This window comes from Chiloscyllium plagiosum, unplaced genomic scaffold (assembly GCF_037043375.1).
Source record: "Chiloscyllium plagiosum isolate Xiang-an unplaced genomic scaffold, Cpla_swu_hap1 HiC_scaffold_4, whole genome shotgun sequence".
In the NCBI taxonomy this organism is placed as follows: Eukaryota; Metazoa; Chordata; class Chondrichthyes; order Orectolobiformes; family Hemiscylliidae; genus Chiloscyllium; species Chiloscyllium plagiosum.
Genome location: NW_028270142.1, coordinates 122,270,917 through 122,290,814, shown reverse-complemented (window position 1 = coordinate 122,290,814; position 19,898 = coordinate 122,270,917). Strand labels below are relative to the sequence as shown.

The window sequence follows — 19,898 nt, the reverse complement described above, 5'->3', positions numbered from 1 at the left end:
TGAGGTGGCGCAATTTATCCGCACAGCCGCGTGGAGGCTGGATTATCATTTTTTTTAAACATCAGCTCTGAAGTATATATATTTTTAATCTGTTTCCCATCAGATGACACATATATCTTTAATGTTATATTGAACTTAGAAAGTCCCGGCTAGGGATGAGGCAAACCACAAGTGCCAGTGAAGGACAGCAACCGGGTTCTCTGTTTTAATTGACTTGCTATGAGTTGGTTTCAGATACACAAGGACCAAAATACCCCAAAGTTTGCTATAATTGGATAGGCTGACATAAACTGCCGCTGAAACTTTATACAGGCAGCTCTCCCCCAAAGTCGAGAGAGTGAAGATGATCAAGAGATGGGGAATTTACTGATAGAGAAAGAAATAGTGAAAAGGCACGTTCATTTTTACAGGTTGTTGACTGTGAACTTTATCTTGTTTTTCGTGTGTAACAGGATTTAATTGTTCGGTGGATAACACTCAAAAAAACATTCAAGTGCTCTTTCCCCTTGGAAGAAGTTGGATTCTTGGATCCTGAGGGGAGAAATGTCACTTTAAAATCCTGAATGCAAAGTTGTCAGGTGCTTTTTCGTTTTTTGCTTATTTTTATTCTTTTTTATCTCGTGGTCATTAGAATTGAAAGAATTGGAAGAAGTTTTTAAGGGAAAGGAATTTTATTGCAGGTAAGAATTTAAATTGAAACCAATATAATAACTTGTGTTTGACTTTAATGCTCCAATGAGTGTGAATTACATTTTGGGAGAATGCCAAGTTTAAATGATTGTTTTAAAGTTCAGTGAAAAGGCATAATTGGCAGCATGTGTAGTTAAACAATTATCCGTGGTGTTTGTTTCAACTTTTATTTCAAAATGAGCAGTCACCGTCTGTCATGTCCCATGTGATGCTGTGTTTAATTATTTCAGGGCAATGATGCTGTATGCGTTCGGCGGTATTATATTGAATTATGTTGGATATTAAAAGTGAACTGTAAGCAAAATGTAGGTTTTGAGGGCAAACATTCATTTTATGCATATCTGGCCGTCGATTGACTTCCAACTCCAGGGTCCTTTTGAGCTGCTACCTCCCGTCGCCTGTGTTAGAGTAGCAAAAGTTGTCTGAACAGCTAATGTAACTGAATCATGATGAGAAAATGTCTTTGATAGTTTTAAAGCTGGTCTCTGTGCATATGTTTGTCGTCATAGTTTTGATACCTGCCATTGCAGACAGTTTCCCAATCTGGGCATCCTAGTTCTCATTATTGCAGACAGAATGTAGCACTGTACTCTGCCACTGTCTATATGCTAAGAGAGAGTATCCCTTTCTACATCAGGATAAGATACCTATTAATAAATCAGCTATCTAATGTCCTAATCATCTGTCAGGTCTTACCATCAGAAGGCAGGCCCTTCATCCTGTGGCTTCCTAATGTCCCACCTAAATACCAAACTTTGCACTGAGGATGAAGTTACAGAAACATAGAAGATAAGACTTAATCCTTCGAGTGTATTCTACCATTCAATGAGTTCATGGCTGATCATGCCACTCAGTACCCTGTTCCCACTTTCCCCTTTAACCCTGAAAAATATATCTAACTCCTTCTTGAAAATTAGATTAAATTCCCTACAGTGTGGAAACAGGCCATTCAGCCCAACAAGTCCACACTGACCCTCTACAGAGTAACCCACCTAGACCCATTCAACTAACTAGCACACCTAACACTGTGGACAATTTAGTATAGCCATTTCACCTGACCTGCACATCTTTGGACGGTGGGAGGAAACCAGAGGAAACTCCACACAGGCAGTCACCTGAGGCAGGAATTGAACCGGGTCCCTGGCACTGTGAAGTAGCAGTGCTAACCACTGAGCCACCGTGCTGTCCAAAAATGTTCAATGTTTTGGCCTCAACCTCTTGCTGTGGCAGAGAATCTCAGACTCCGTACTCTCTGGGTGAGGACATTTCTCCTAATCTCCGTCCTAATGGTCCACCCCTAATGGGGTGGACCATTAGGGGTCAGACTCTGGCCCCTGGCTCTAGACTCCCCCACATCCTTCTAAATCCAATGAATATAGTCATAACTAATCCATACCATCCCAGGAATCAGGCTGGCAAACTTCCATTACACTCTTTCTATAGCCAGAATATCTTTCCTTCGATAAGGAGACCAACACTGTGCACAATACTCTATGTGTGGTCTCACCAAGGTCCTGTATAATTGCAGAAGGGTATCCCTCCTTTTGGTTTTAAAACCTCTCACTATGAAGGCCAACATACCATTTGCCTCTTTCACCACCTGCTGCACCTGCATGTTTACTTTCAGTGGCTAGTGTACAAGGATATTCACATTTGGTTGCACCTTCCCCATTCCCAAATTGCCACTATTCAGACAATAATCTGCCTCCCTCTTATTTTCCGAATGAAGTAGATAACATCACATTTATCTATATAGCACTGCATCCGCCATACATTTGCCCAATCACTCAACTTGTCTAAATCACAGTGAAGCATCTTTGCAACCTGCCTACAGCTGTCCCTCCAAGCTAGAAACTTAGAGATATTACATTTATTTCCATCATCTAAATCATTAAGATATATTGTGAATAGCTGGTGTCCATGCATTGATACCTGCAGTGTCCCATTTGTTGCTATCTGCCATTTGGAAAAAGACTCGTTTATTCCTACTTTTTGTTTCCTGTCTTCCAACCACGTAATACACCACTCCAATCCCATGCACTTTAATTTTGCATGTTAATCTCTTAAATGGGGCTTTGACAGCCTTCTGGCCGTGCAAGTAAATCATATCTATTGGCTCTTCCCTATCAAGTCTACTAGTTATATCCTTGAGAAGTTCCAGTAGATTGGCCAAGCATCATTTCTCTTTTATAAATGTATGCTGACTCTGCCAAATCCTGTCATGATTTTCCAAGTATTCTTCTATTAAATTGTTTATAGCATTTGATAATTGCAAGTAGCAAGCACAGGAGTAATTTTTGATCAGCCGTGGAAAGGAAAGAAATTGGAGCTCTACCACCACTATCAAGGCTGTAACATGTCTGTTATAAAGTATGTGGTGCTACAGGAACTTATGCTTCTTAGGGACTGGGTGGTTGGTATGGATCATATTTGATTGGACCATGTTACTGGTTGTGCTTAAGTTTGGACCCTTGCCCTAGCTGTTTTAGACATCATGATGCTGTGGATCAGACCTGCCTTCAGGGAGACAATTTAAGAAGAACTGGTTCTCAGGTCAAGCTGACTACTTCTTAAGTCAAACCTGGACACAATTCAGTGACTGCATCAAGATGCTCAGCCTTGATATATTAACATTTCTGTCCTCGATATCTGTTTGTATTCATAGGGCAAGAACTGAATGTGTGTCAATAGTTATGAGATCACGCCACATTAAAATGCTCCCTCAGAAAATATGTTAAAATTAAGTAAAATATCAAATAATGGAATGAAACTACAAAAACATATTGAAAAATTGGAACAAGTGTGGGCTTTTTAGACATGATTTGGAGATGCCGGTGTTGGACTGGGGTGTACAAAGTTTAAAAATCATACAACACCAGGTTATAGTCCAACAGGTTTAATTGGAAGCACACTAGCTTTCGGAGCGACGCTCCTTCATCACCTGATGAAGGAGCGTCACTCCGAAAGCTAGTGTGCTTCCAATTAAACCTGTTGGACTATAACCTGGTGTTGTGTGATTTTTAACTTTGGGCTTTTTAGAGTTTCTGTTAACCCAGCTATCCTTCATTGATATTATAACTGAGCAGCATATTGCTGAGTTTGTTCTGTATCCCCTGGTACTTTTGGATTGAGTATCAATCTCAAATTTAAATTAACAATTGATCTTACATCAATTACTGTTTGTGAGAGAGAGTTTCAAACATTCACCACCTCTTTATGTGCAGAAATGTTCCCTAGTTTCACTCCTGAAAGATCTTTGCTCATTTTTAGATTATAAACCACTCACCTCCACCCCCAGAGACTCTGAAAGGAGCAAATTCTTAAACAGTGAGGAAAAGACTGAACATCAGTGCGCAAACAACCTTGTGTCAATATAATTTAATTGAATGGAAGTGAAAGAAAGCAACTTATTGAATCCTGTGGTCTGGACTGGCGCTATTGAACTATGTTCCCTGATATTTCTTTCCCCTTTCCCATCCTTAAAAGTCTGTCTAGTTGTGAAATTGGGAATTTAAGAAGAGGCAGAGTTTAAGTTATAGAGTCATGCAGTAGCAATTTTAATCTTTTTTTTGCCATTGATTCAAGACAATTTGTTCATAATAAATAGTTATTTTCTTGTTAAATACAGATACTTGAGCATTTCATTTTAACCAGTGTTTATCCATCAGGTAATTTGGAGACTATGGATAGTTGCATAAAATGATTCACATTTGTGATGACTATGGGAATACTGGAGTTTGATTTCCAGTACTAGTGGTCATGACACCAGCCTGACTCGGAACTGTATCATCAATCTTTTCCTGTCCCTCCATATAAATCCTGAGATTCCCTTTCCAACAGCAACTGTGGGATACCTAAACTAAAATTGCAGCTATTTCAGAAGGCAGCTCGCCATCATGTACTCCAGGCATTTAGGGCTGGTCAATAAACACTGGTCTGGTGAGCAATGTGCCAATTCCATTGAGAGCATAAAAATAAAGCAAAGAACTGTGGGTGCTGGAAATCTGAAGCAAACACAGAAATTCCTTAAGACCCCTTAAGGGTTACTGGACTAGAAATGTTAATCTGTTTTTCTCTGCACAGGTGCTGCTAGACCTGCTGAGTTTCTCCAACAATTTCTGCTTTTAGATATTGACAGCATTGTAACAAAGCATATGGAGTCTCAGGTTTCATAAATAGAGACATTGAGCACAAAATGTGTGCCTGGTTTTGGTCACCACACTTTAAGATGATTGTATGTCAGGGTTATTGAGAGGGTGCACAGGAGATTTATCAGAAAAGTTCCCAGGATGGAGGGCATTAATTTCAAGGTGAGATTTATGAGACTAGAAATAGAGAGAGATGTATTAGATTATGACAAGCTTGGATAAAGTAAACAAGAAAAAGACTTCCTATTTGCTGATGACGCAAATGGTCTGGATGATGCATGGATGATCAGTAATTTCAAAAGGAGGTTAGATTAGCACTTGGAGGGAATAAACCTGCAGGAATGTAGGGATAGAACAAACCAATGGCACTGACTGGACCACTCCATAGAGAACTAACATGGACCTGATGAGTTGAAAAGCCTCTTCCTTTGCTGTAACTTACTACTGTATAGGATTCTATGATCCTGATACTACTGTAATCATTTTTAGCTTAGTGGTTCCATGAAATTATTTTCAGATGCATGGTCACAATCTCAGCATAGCATAAGTGAGCAAACTAACAACACCTTGCCTCAACTGGACTGTGAGGTTGGAGTCAGATTTGGCTGTTTTCTCTCTGAAGAATATTATCTGCTTCGAATGAGGCAATAAAATTTGTTTAAGTTGTCCTTCAGCCTGCTCCTTCCTGGTATATAACGTTGGCATGTTAATGTCTGATTAAAGGGATTTTCAAAACAACAAAACTAGTTAAAAATAAACCTTGCTGCAGCGTATAATCAGTGTATCTGTCTGCTTTCTATTATGGTTATTCAGTAAGTTTAACATCTACTTTTATTTTTGAAGCCACATTAACCAAGTAGAAATCTTTTCAGTGTTGCTTGTTCTGTTTAATTAACAATCCCCTTGGATTTGGTGCTAAAGTGACAATAAAAAAGCCAGTGACTGAAACCCAAAAGCTGTATGTGAAATATAGTCAATTTTTCAATAACACGATGGTTGCATTTTTATGCAGCCCTGTGTTTTAGAAAAATTGTGCTTTAGCAATAGCATTTCAAGTGTTGGTGCTGTAATCACATTACAGCCAACACACGTTTTATGAGTTCACACTGTAGAAATAGTGTTCCCAGTTTGTCAATCGCGTTATAGCGACTTCGCATTAATGAAACACCTACAATAGCAAAATGAACTATACTGAGGGGGATAATGAGGACAGTTTTCTTCAAGTTTGGAAGAGCTTTAACATTAAGAATGCTATTTGCATCAGTGTGGAGGCCTGGAGTGATGTCAGTAAGGACAGCTTGCCCTGCAGTTTGGCGGAAACTTCTGCAAGATTTTCTTTATGATTTTAAAGGCATTGAACCATCAGAGGAGCTTCCAGCAATCAACTAACATTATGTCGCTCTTACAAAGCAAGTTGGATTGAAGAAGTGGAGACTGATCTACAACAACTTGTTGCTGCATGAGAAATTGAAGCTGGAGTTGAAGACGATGAAGTCCAGGATGCCGAATCACGAGAAATTTCCATTTCTCTTTTATCTTCTATCCTGAGGGAGGTTAAGAAGCAGTTGCAGCTCTGAGAAGACAATGACTACAATGCAGAATGCAGCAGGAAAGCAGTTTGTGGCATAAACTCTGACACCTCATGAACAGCTTCTTCACAATGGCAAAGTAGCAAAAACTGGATGCCTTTTTTAAGCCAACCCCCAAGAAACAATCTGAGGACAACACTTCTGGACTATATATTTTCTTTCGCCATTACCCTGCATCCAACTGCATCTGAAAGTAATGATGATGCTGATGATGACCCTCAGTCCCAGTCTTAATAAAGTACTGTAACTCAGCAAACTCAGAAACCCCTTAATGTGTTAAATTTATTGCTTTATTTCATTAAAATATATGATTTTAACATTTACATAGACTGTGCTACCTTTTGTATTGGCTAACTACTACTTTTGTTGAAATGTTTACTGATATTTTTGGTGGTTCTCCCCTAACCCTGTTTTTCCCATGTGCCCTGTTATTTCTATTGTGCGATTTTCTATAACACAAGGTCACACAGGAACAGAACTGCTATATTATAGCAGAACAGACTGTAGCTGCAATCAGCTTCCTGAATATGCATCTTAAACAATAAGCTTTAAAAGCTGCTATTGTACCCTGGTCCTTGGGTTGAATGAGTGAGGTTATATTCAGAGGTAGAAATAGCACTTTGATGTTTTCAGAAAGCTCACCAATGGTGGGAGGATGGCTTGGGGCATTGTCCAGAAGGAGGGGAATCCTGAAATCCAAGACTTTCCTCCTGCAATAATTTTGAAAAACATCCTCTAAAACATCAACAATCAGGTCTGAAAAAGTTTACCCTGGCATCCAGCCTCTTTTGCTTGACCTGAAGTAAGCACCTTGAGTATGACTTAAGGTAATCAGGGAAGGAATCGTAGAATAACTTTGTGCCTCAATTCACCAATTGCATTACAGGCAAATCACAACCTGTAGTTGTAGGTATAGGAGATAAATATGGGGTCTGTTGAAAAGTTACTCAGGAGCCAGACTATACATTTAAATGGGCAAAAGTGAGGACTGCAGATGCTGGAAACCAGAGTTTGGATCAGAGCGGTGCTGAAAAAGCACAGCAGGCCAAGCAGCATCCGAGGAGCCATTCCTGATGATTTTCCTGCTCCTCGGATACTGCCTGACCTGCTGTGCTTTTCCAGCACCACTCTGATCTATACGTTTAAATGTATAATACTGTGTCTTAAATAGAGACTTTTGGAGGGTAGTTCTTGCAGCCTTATATATATATATAAGCAGTTCAGTTTCTGGTCAATGATAATCCCCAGTCAGCACATATAGTCAGGGATTCCACAATAGTGATTGAAAATTAAAGGGGATTTCTTGGATTCTCTCATGTTGGAGATACTATATTTTGTGACTTGAATGTTTCTTGTTTCTTGTCAGTTCAAGCCTGAATCAGGTCCAGGATTTATTGTATTTCGTATGAAGACTTCACAATTAGAAGGAATGCAAATGGTGTCGAGCAATTATCACCTAGCATCCTACTTTTGCCTTTATATTGGAGAGAAGGTCATTGATGACCAGCTGAAAATGGCCATGGATACTATTCTGAGAAACCTCTGCAGTGGTATCCTGTAGCTCTGATGAATGATTTTCAACAATTAGAACAATCTTGCTTGTGCTAGGCAACAGGGAGAGTTTACCACAATTCTCATTGACTCTAAGTTTACAAGTTTATGAGAGGCATGGATAATCAGAGTTTTTTTTTTTCCCAGAGTGAAAAAGTCAATTATTAGAGAACATAGTTTTAAGGTAGAAAAGTGGTCAGTTTAAAGAAGATGAGAGAGGCAGGTTATTTTTACACAGATGGTGGTAAGTGCCTGGACTGCGCTGCCAGAGGTGGTGATGGCAGCACATACAACTGCTGTGTTTAAGAGACATCTTGACAGATGTATGAATAGGCAGGGAATAATGGGATATGGACTCCAAAGAGGCAAAATGTTCGAGTTTGCAAAGGCATCATGTGTCGGTGCAGTCTTGGCGGGTCGAAAGGCCAGCTCCTGTACTGTTCTTTATTCTTTGTTTTGTTACGCCTCCTTGACTTCCAACTCAGTTAAATGCTACCCTGATGTCAAGGGCAGTCACTCACACATCACCACAAGAATTTAGCTGTTTTGGCTGCCCTGGTGGAACCTGTACTTAGATTATCATCTCAACCAAAAACAATGATTTGGAAGATTAACTCTTCAAGAGAGGAAGCAGATCAGAGCAAAAATAAAATCTAGTTTTATTTGTAAGTTTCACAAATTCAAACATCCGATACACTAAAATACATAATTTTAGGTATTTAGCAATATCATTGCAGTTCACATGACCGCACTATTATTTGTTGAATAGAATGCTGAGAACTGTCAATGAGCCAACAATTAACCTCTTCCTATTTTACTACAGGGTTTAATGTCCTTCTATCTCTTCCCTGCAAAAAGGAATGGTCCTTCGAGCAATGTCTCAAGTTTCTGTTATTATCATAATTCTCTTGTTATGGACTGGAGAAGAAACAAATGCACAGAGAGCAGGTATGGTGCCCATTTCATTATTAAAAGCATGAATGATCGGTTATAATGCAAATCCTATCTCTCCTACAGTAACTGTGTCTGCAGCCCACTAAGTTAAAGAAATCACAAAGTACAAAATGATATTGCTCTATGTCTGCGGTGATTTGGACTTTGGCTGCTTCCTTCAGTTCAACATTGTTGTACTCTGCATTGTCAAGTCCACTTCTATTTTGATTTTAATGGTACCACCATCATGGAAAGCCCTTTCAGCAAATAACTCGGTGTGCAAAGTCTTCCAACTTCTTCCATTTTCCACTGAACCTGGGCCATCTTGTTGTTGTTCCATTCTCCTCCTGCACGGACCATTCAACTCCATAATATAGCTGAGGTGTTAATTTAACTGACTACTTTACCACGTACAGTGGACCTTTGCAAGCTGGTCTCTTAATGTTGTTGCTCTTTGCTATTATGGGGACCCTAACTTTAGTTACAGGCATTCAAGTATCTGTGGATGATCTTAAAAGTTTCAGACAGCTCGCTGGAATCTTCTAAAACATCCAAGAGATTAAGAATTACAACAAAAACAATTTCATTCCAAATCCAACAGCTTTATTGTCAAAAATTCAATGCAGAATGATTTAAAACAGTTAGACCTTAGTAAGTCAAACTAGGTTAACTGCAGATTGATTGATTGGATCTTATAAGCTGACCAGAACCAATTCACTTGCAGACCTTTCTTGTTGATGGTTTCCCAACGGCAATGTCTCATAATGAATTTTATACTTCATCTGCAGTGCGCAGCAACTGCTCTCATGCTCAATCCATCTGAGTCACTCGATTGGCAGTCTCAGACTGGTTTCTGGAGAAGTCAGCTCATTTCCACAGCAGACTTAAACAAATTCCTCCACTTCAATGCAGAAATACATGCCTGTGGATGCTTCTCGAAGCTTCACTTTAAAACCCACAGCAGCCGATGTTCTATCACTCTCTGTGGATGAATTGGCCTCAGATTATACTCAAGTTTGTAAGTCTTTCAAAATGTAAAGATCGTACATCAACCTTGTCAGGACATTTGATTCTGAACCAGAAATTCATGGACTCAATGTACCACACCAACAATTTGAGTCCATAATAAAGTCTGACACTTTTATTGGTAAGGGAGAGCTACATATCAGGAATATCATCATTGGGATGAGATGTTAAAGCTGTCTGTCCTTTCAGGTATATATAAACAATCTCATTGCACTTTTCAGAGAAGTGTAGGTGTTTTCCGCTATCTTTAGCCAATATTCCTCCCTCAGTCAATAGCACCACAGTTGATTATAAGCTTGTCTCTATACTTAGGGCCTTGCTGCATGAAAATTGCTCACCACTCCTCTTTCACCCAATAGTTCAAAACATCTTAATTGGCTCAAAGTACTTTGGCTTATGTTCTGATTTTGAAAAGTAATATGTCAGATTCAAATATCATATGCACATAATTATAGGAATTTAGTAATGTGCTATACCAGAAAACATTGTTGCAGTCCATACAGCCACATTGTGCCAGGGTCTAGTTGTATATTTATTAGATTCAACTCAAATTAGCTGGTCAAACAGTTCAGTGTATGTTTTATAATCCTACTGCCAGTTCAGAACCCAACATCAAAACAGATCCAGTGCCTTCTAGGACATTAAATAATATGTTTTGGAAATTAAAAATAGGGAAATGAATTGTTTGAATGTAAGTGAAGGGAGAGGTCTGTATGCATGTACAGATGGCATTAAAGACAGCTGGTGAAGCCATAAGAAAGGTAACTTTGACTTTGGTTTTGTGTCTAGAAACTTGGAAGGTAAAACAAATGAGATAATATTGAACGTCGACAATAATTTAATTAAGCTGCTGTTGGAGACACTTACATAATTCTGACTACCCATTTTGAAGAAAATAAGAAAGCGAATGAAACAGATTTCATATGAAGTCACTCTGATGATAGCAGGGGTTTAAAACAATTTAATATTTACTGAAAAAGAACACATAGAGTCTTAGAAATGTATAGCACAGAAACAGACCCTTCGGTCCAACCAGTCCATGCCGACCAGATATCCCAACCCAATCTAGTCCCACCTGCCAGCACCTGGCCCATATCCCTACAAACCCTTCCTATTCATATACCCATCCAAATGCTTTTTAAATGTTGCCTCCACCACTTCCTCTGGCAGCTCATTCCATACACGTATCACCCTCTATGTGAAATAGTTGCCCTTTGGTTTCTTTTATATCTTTCTCCTCTCACCCTAAACCTATGCCCTCTAGTGCTGGACTCCCTGACCCCAGGGAAAAGACTTTGTTGACTTATTTTATTCATGCCCCTTTTAATTTTGTAAACCGCTATAAGGTCACCCCCCCAGCCTCCAACACTCCAGGGAAAACAGCCCCAGCCTTTCAGCCTCTCCCTATAGCTCAAATCCTTCAACCCTTGCAACATCCTTGTAAATCTTTTCTGAACCCTTTCAAGTTTCACAATATCCAACAGTGGCCTAACCAATGTCCTGTATAGCCGCAACATGACCTCCCAACTCCTGTACTCAATACTCTGACCAATAAAGGAAAGCATACTAAACCCTTTCTTCACTATCCTATCTACCTGTGACTCCACTTTCAAGGAGCTATGAATCTGAATTGTTCAGCGACACTCCCTCGGACCTTACCATTAAGTGTATAAAACCTGCTAAAATTTGCTTACCCAAAATGCAGCATCTCGCATTTATCTGAATTTAACTCCATCTGTTACTTCTCAGCCCATTGGCCCATCTGATCAAGATCCTGTTGTAATCTAAGGTAACCTTCTTCGCTGTCCACTACACCTCCAATTTTGGTGTCATCAGCAAACTTACCTCTTATGCTCACATCCAAATCATTTATATAAATGACGAAAAGTAGTGGACCCAGCCCCAATCCTTGTGGCACTCCCCTGGTCACGGCCTCCAGTCTGAAAAATAACCCTCACCACCACCCTCTGTCTTCTACCTTTGAGCCAGTCCTGTATTCACATGGCTAGTTCTTCCTGTATTCCATGACATCTAACCTTGCTAACCAGTCTCCTATGGGGAACCTTGTCGAATGCCTTACTGAAGTCCCTCAGGATTCCCTCCAACAACTGGCCCACCACTGATGTCAGGCTCACTGGTTTATAGTTCCCTGGTTTGTCCTTACCACCCTTCTTAAATAGTGGCAAAGATTTTTATTCTTGCACTTATCAGGATAATTTGCAAGAAATATCTCAGCAAAGGGAAAATGGGCATTTATTTTGTCTGAGAGAAGTTAATTGATTGACAAGTGAACTTTAACTTGTAGAAAAAGCATTGCCATGGAGAATATTCTAGTTAATTATGACTGACAGTTAGCTTGCCAATGAACTACAAGGCTTTATTTACGCTTTAAACAAGACAGGTTGACTCTGATTAAGAAGACATTGCCCTGAGAAATGAACAAGAGGATAACAGGGGTTCTGTGTATTGATATATGTGCCTGTCAAGCTTTTGTGTCTTGTTAAAACTTATTGGTCTATCCTCCGTAAGTTTGTGTTCAATTGAAACATTAATGCCCATATTATAATTCACTCCAATTCCCTATTCATCCAGTATCCTTGGGCTTGATGACCCCCAAAGCATTCCTAGTCCATCCATACCATGTTATTAAAGTTTCATTCATGTATTCACATCCCTCCATGATCTCATTTCTCACTGTTTCTGTAAAACTCGTCCATTCCCTGTGTCCCTTCAAGAACCCTGTGGTCTTCCAACTCTAGCCCTGTTTACATCCATCTGAATCCCACATCTTACATCCCCGCCCACCTTCCACTCACTAATGGTGCTTGTGCCTTCCACAGTCTCATCTCTAAGCTCTGAAATTCCTTTAGTAAACCAATGTAACTCTCCAAAACACACATTTTCTTTAAGAGGATCTCTAGGGATTATGGCTTTGTCCAATCTTTTGAGCACAGTTCTTATGTCTCCTTCTTTTAGTCTCTCCAAATCTGGAAGTTGACCAATGGTACTGATAATCAAATTAGTTATATCAATCAACCATTAAGATGCCAGTCGGTGACAGTTTTATTTTTAAATGTGCCAGCTTCAAACGTAGACATCTTGAACTGCAGCAGTAGGTGCTGACACAAGCTTGATGGAGCAAGTTCTGGGCTGGAAGGTCTGAAAGATGAAGCACAAATTGTTCATTGACCAGTAACTTTGCCTGTCCAACAAATTGACTATAATTCATTGTTGTTCTGTTGAAGGCAGCGCTGTACAGTTTTTCCTTTCTGTGATTTGATATTTTCACTCCAAAGTCAATAACCATAGAAATAACTGAAAAGAAATTGACCTCACTTAATCTGAATACACTCGAGGTATACCCTTGCAAAAATAATCCATGAAAATAATTGCAAACATCACGGAAGAAAGTAAATACACTGCCTCGGAGAAAGTGAGGACTGCAGATCTGGAGATCAGAGTCAAAAAGTGTGGTGCTGGACAAGCATAGCAGGTCAGGCAGCATCTGAGGAGCAGGAGAGTCAATGTTTTGATCATAAGCTCTTCCTATCTCAATTTTCCTGCTCCTCGAATGCTGTCTGACTGACCGTGCTTTTCCAGCACCATACTTTATGACTAAATGCACTGCCTGATGAGCAGCCCATCCCAAATGAGTAGTACAAAGCTCCAGGATATGGTATACTTAGATTTTCAAAACATCTTGCTGAAGGACTGTTCCTAAATCTGAAAGGAATAGGAAATAAATGTGAAAACTGAAAGTTGACTGAGGGAAACAATGTATCAAGTACTTGCCACAAGAGTGATGTCAGGGCTTTGGAGAACCAAAGGGTTTGATGGCAGGTTCCTTCTTTTCTTAGGTTCAGGTAAGACTACGGAAACCTTACCTTTATTACAGGTTAACAATGAGACTACAAGGTCCTACTTTAATCCTGGGTGAAAGTGGGTACTGCAGATGCTGGAGATTAGAGTCAAGATTAGAGTGGTGCTGGAAAAGCACAGCAGATCAGGTAGCATCCGAGGAGCAGGAAAATTACGACCCCTTGTCTGAAACATTGATTTTCTTGTTGTTCGGATGCTGCCTGACCTGCTGTGCTTTTCCAGCACCACTCTAATCTTGCCCCTATTTTAAACCTGTCTAAATGAGTTGTTTTGATTGGGTTAAACTTAGACCCATGTTTGTTTCCTATCATCTCCCCATTCAGCATAGATATGAATGTGCAAAATGAACTGTTAAAAGATACTAATCCAGAAGGATTTAAAATGAAACATGAAAATCCTGATATTGCGAAATTCAGTAATTATCTTGAATTTTCCACTCTGATGGAATGCAGTTCACTTCAGCAACATGTTCATGAGCCAATTGTTCTCAAACCTGCACAGAGGGAATATTTACTTTTCAGGTCCAATCAATCCCATCATAATTTATCAATGACTACAGTCCCTGCAGGTTATAACATTCATACCTGAAATCAATTTGGCCAATTTTAACTGATTTTCTAACAATTAAAGAGGTATGAAAGAAAATAAAGTCAAATCTCACAAATGCCAGTCATGTATGGCAGACATAGAACTGTTACACTCTAGAATATGAGAGGTAATTTATTCTTTACTGTGTGATGGAATTGCATTGTTACAAATTATACATGGTCCCTTGGAACTGGGCAGTGGAAGGTTTGATGACAATAGGACAAAAGAGATCAAAATTGGAGATGTGCAGATATTTCTGCCCATTGGTGCTGACAGGAATCAGATGGTGTAATCTCAGTATTAGAGATAATCAATGCAGTAAAACAATTGTTCCTGATGCTTTTCCTTTACAGATTGTGTCTCCATGCAAAGGGTGTTTTTGTTTGCTAGGTTCTAACATTCACAAGAGGGGAAACTGAAGCAATAGGCCAAAGGCAATGTCACTTAACATCTATCAAAGTCAAATGCTGCTGTTACAATACTCCATCTGTTTTGCTGGAATACAGAAAGACTTATAAAATACAAATTGCCTACTTTAAGGTTTAAGCTGCTATGCATGCTCCAGAAAGCTGAGGACAGAAAATAATAATTAATTTGTGAGGAATTGATAAGGAGGCAGTGCTATGACTTTGGAAAAGTAAGCTTTGATGTGCTCTGATTGACGATTTGAAGATTGTGAAGTGAAATGACAAATCAAAACATGTTCTTCACTGTGACAAAGGGTTCCGATTCCAGGACACAAGTTTAAAACTATGGTTATTAAGGGAATAAGAATAAGTGTAGACCATTTGTCCCTTCAAATAATTTCTACGGTTATATTCGACATCGGCTAGTTAGTTCCACAAACCTCCAAGTAACGAACCTATCACAAAATCTCTTCGTTCATTTGATATCCTATATTAAAACACCTTTCAGCCTCAGTCTTGAAAAATTAAATTAACAGCCTTTTGATGATTTTCACTGTCACCTATACAAGAAATGGCTTTGTTATTTCCTAAATGTGCAAACTCCATTTTAACATTTATTGTCTTCTGGTCTAGTAAGAGCTTTTCTGCATCTACCTGTCTTTTTTGCAATTTGAACAGCTTGATTACATCATATTAACATTTTCAACTCCAAGGAATACAGATCAGCTTCTACATCCTGTCCTCACTATTTATGGACCTTTATATATGTATATTCCTTGAGGTGCATTGCCCAAAACTGTACACAGTGTCCCACGTATAACTCGAACACCACTTCCTCATTGTTGAACTCCAGTCCCCTCAAGATAAAGGTTAATATTATACTGGTCTGTGTTGTCAAAAGTTCTCGTCCATATTCACAACATTGCAAGATCTCATAGTTATGACTTAAAATAAATGAGACCAAGTAAGGATGACAGATTTCCTTCCCGAAAGGACATTTGTAAACTAGGTGGGTTCTTATGAAAGTCAGCAGTGGTTTTTAATTGAATTCAAATCGAACCATCTGCCACAGTGTGATTCAAACCAGGAGTAATAGATTGAGTTAAGTGGTACTACCACTATACCTAAAGCTTGTGTGCTTTAGGTGATATCAGTCTTTAATTCAATTCTCAATATATGACTCAAACAGTCATCCCATCATGAAACGCAACTGGACTGCAAACAGTTAAGCAGAAGAAGCTGGATACTTGCTCCATTTACTGAAGCATGCAACAGGAATCCTATAATGGGCCTGAGACTCCAGATTGGCATCTGTCTGTAAATGAGCATATTTACATCCAATTTCTCTCTACTCCCTGTTTTTCACCATAGAATAAGACAGAAGAGAAATTTGAAAGGGAAAAAATATCACTGGTTGAAGTTATTTGTAAAATAATTCATAAGACTGAAATATGAAATATACCCTTCTTTTTCCCATATTCATCTCTTTGTCACTTAACTACTGACATGATGATTTTTCTGTGAAAACTCTTACCAGAATAAGTGTATTTAAACATCTGAAATAACAGCAATTCAGATTACTATAATCTGTAATTGCACATTTAGTACAATTTTTGTATTTGTTTTAAAATGGTCGACATAAAATATCAATCGAAAAATACTTTTAAATTTACTGATTTGCCCTGTAGCTTATTTTTCTCCTTCTCTCAGCTGAAGATTTAGTTCCTGCCGGATTCTGTCTCATTAGAACTGACTAATCTTGTTGCCCTCACACAAATGGCTATGCTTCTTGACAGTGCCTTGCAGCATATTATTAAACTAGAGAGATAAGGCTCAGCCAGATCCTGTCTCCACCTTGACTAATCTCAGTGATGTATTCTCCAATGTGGCATATATTGAGCAGCAATTAAGACTGTAAAGTTGGCTTATTTATCCATTCCCAGGGCAATTAGCATTTATGACATGGCAGCCCATCAGAACACTGTTTGTATGTCAATGGGGTTAGGTCCCTGAGGTATTGTGGTATGGCGTTTCTTCGCAGGTGTGCTTTTATCATAGACTGGCCTGAAACACAAGTATCAAATGTGATGATACCATACCCTTCTATTTTCCTCTTTCATCAGTATATCTTGAATATGAGAGGCCCGTTTCATTAGACATTATGCAAATACAGAATTTTGTCGTGGGATTCCTCAATGCCAATCTGCCCAAGCCAGTTGCTAATTTAGTAAGCTGCAGTTTTCACAGTTTAGGAAGCCATCTAAAATGGGCATTTGGTCCTTAGAGAAAGCTGATGTAGAGCCGACAGGCCATTCAGGAGCCCACTACAAAACAAATGTCCAACCATCGTAAAAGGAATAGAAACTCTCATTTCGAGGATGTGCAATGGGTAAGATGTATTTTGTTACAAGATGTATTTCTGGAGAATCAAGAGGAGTAAAAGCACACTCTCACCTCGGGGTCAGGAGATTATGGTTCAGGTCTTGCTCCAGAGATGTGAATGTACAATCTGGACTGATATCAAAGTATAGTCCTGAAGTAGGTCTGCACATTTGGAAACCCAATCATTTAGATCAGCCATTAAGCCAAGACCCAGGTGCCCTGTCAAGTGGATATGAAATATTCCTTGGTGTTCGATTGAAGAAGAGCTGATGGGTTCTCCCTGATGATGGGCTTATGCCCAAAACATTGATTCTCCTGCTCATAGGATGCTGCCTGACCTGTTGTGCTTTTCCAGCACCACACTCTCGACTCTGATCTCTAACATCTGCAGTCCTCACCTCTCCTGGATCTTCCCTGTGTCCAGGTCAACAATTATCCATCAATTTAAAAAAAGAGGAGCAGGAGTAAAAAATGGAACACCTTAAATCTTCACTGCCATTTAAATTGATCATGCTGATCTTCTGCCTGAGATCCACTTTTCCCCACCAATCTGTTGAATCCCAAAATAAACTGTGGTGGAACATCCATAATCATCTGATGCATAAGCTTAGAAATATTCATGACCCTTCAATTCCATGACCCCTGGCCCAGCTAAGCAAGAGGGAGAACTGAGTGACCATTAGATGAAATGTACTGGGGAATGTAGATTGGGAATGGCTGTTTGTTGGTAATTCCATATCTGGCATGTCGGAGTCTTCTAAAGATCAGTTAGTTAAAGTTCAGGACCAGTATGTTTCTGTGAAAATAAAGGATGAGTGTGTCAAGATTTGTGAACCTTGGAAGACAAGAGAAATTGAGAACTTAGTCAAAAACAAAAAGATGTATGTAAGGTTTAGGAATCTGAAAACAGAGAGCACCCTCAAAAAATATGAAGGTAGTAGAAGAGAAGAAATTAAAAGGGGCTGGTTTTTGGCTAGCAGGATTAAGGAAAATTCCAAGGCATTTTATATGTAGATATGAAATAAGAAGATTGTTAGGGAAAGGGCAAACCCACTCAAGGACAAATGAGGGAATTTTGTGTGGAGCAGGAGGAAAGATTGAGGTCCTGAACAAATATTTTGCATTGGTATTCACAAAGGAGAAGGAAATAGTGGACAGCAAGAGTTGGGAGGGACATGATGATATTCTAGGGCATGTCAATATGAAAAAAAAGGAGGTGTTGGATGTTTTGAAAAGGACTTAAGGTAGACAAGTCTTCAGGACATGATGGGATCTATCTCAGAATACTGTGGGAGACAGATAAGGAAATTTGTGGGGCCTTGTATGAAATTTTTGTATCCTCTTGAGGTCTCAGGGGACTGGAGAATGGCCAATTTTGTTAATTTATTTCAGAAAGACAATAGGGATAATTTAGGATATTACAGGTCAAGGAACCTTCTGTCAGTGGTCGAGACATTTTTTGAGAAGATTCTTAGAGCTACATTTGGAAAAATGTCGACTTATCAGTGACGAGTAGCATGGCTTTGGCTGGGAAAATCGTGTCTCACAAACTTGATTGAGTTTTTTGATGAAGCGACAAAGATGATTGATGAGGACAGAACAGTAGTAGTTGTCGAGATCACTTCAGCAAAACCTTTGACAAAGCCCCTCTTGGCAGGTTGATACAAAAGATGAAGTCATATGGAATCCATAATGAGCTAATAAGATGGATACACAACTGCCTTGGTCGAAAAGTATGGTGCTGGAAAAGCACAGCAGGTCAGGCAGCATCCGAAGAGCAGGAGAGTCGACACTTCAGGCATGATTACATTCCTGATGAAGGGCTTATGTCCAAAACATAGGTTCTCCTGCTGTTTGGATGTTGACTGGTCTGCTGTGCTTTTCCAATGCCATATTTTTCGACTCTGACTCTCCAGCATCCACACTCCTCACTTTGTCCAGAGAACTGTCTTGGTCAGAGAAGACAGAGAGTAGTGGTGGAAGGCTCCTTTTCAGATTGAAGATCTGTGACCAGTGGTGGTTTGCAGGGATCAGTGCTGAGACCCCTACTGTGTAAAATACTTATTAAGGATTTGCAGGAGAATGTAGGTGGACTGGTAAGTAAGTTTGTGAATGATCCACATGTTGGGGGAGCTGTGGATAGTAAGCTGAATTGACAGAAGATATAGCAGGCAATGAATAGGTTCGCAATTTGTGTGGAGAAATTGCAGATGTAGTTTAATCCAGACAAAATGAGGTTAAAGTTTTGGAGGATCAGATGCAGGAGGGGAGTATACGGTCAATGGCAGAACAGTTAATGGCATCACCATAGAGATGGATACAGGTGTACAGGTCCACAGTTCCCTGAAAGTGGCAACACAAGTGAACATGGTGGTCAAGAAGGCATATGGTATGCTTGCCTTCATCGGTCAGGCATAAAGTATAAAAATTGGCAAGTTATGTTGCAGCTATATAAAAATGTAGTTAGGCCACATTTGGAATATTGTGTGCACTTCTGGTTGCCACACTATCAGAAGGATATGGAGGCTTTGGAGAGGGTACAGAAACAGTTTACCAAGATGTTGCCTGGCGTGGAGGGTACCAGCTGTAAGGAGAGATTGGACAAATGTAGTTTGTTTTTAATTGAGCGTCAAAGGATTGAGGGGGTGGGGTGGGAGGCGACCTAAAGGAAGTTTACAGAAATGTGAGAGCATGGATAGAATGGA

At 39.5% G+C, this 19,898-nt stretch overlaps 1 protein-coding gene across 3 annotated transcripts in view; it reads left to right on the top strand.

Moving 5' to 3' along the window:
* The first annotated feature begins 357 nt into the window (after positions 1 to 357).
* The window catches only part of col22a1 (collagen, type XXII, alpha 1), a 284,019-nt gene continuing 264,478 nt past the window's right edge, over positions 358 to 19,898 (top strand). For all 3 annotated transcript variants that reach the window (XM_087986621.1, XM_087986620.1, XM_043687857.2), the window contains exons 1-2: positions 358 to 680; positions 8,802 to 8,926. In XM_087986621.1, the coding sequence (XP_087842747.1) occupies positions 8,839 to 8,926 (88 nt within the window). In that variant the 5' untranslated portion in view covers positions 358 to 680; positions 8,802 to 8,838. The remainder of the gene's footprint in view (positions 681 to 8,801; positions 8,927 to 19,898) is intronic.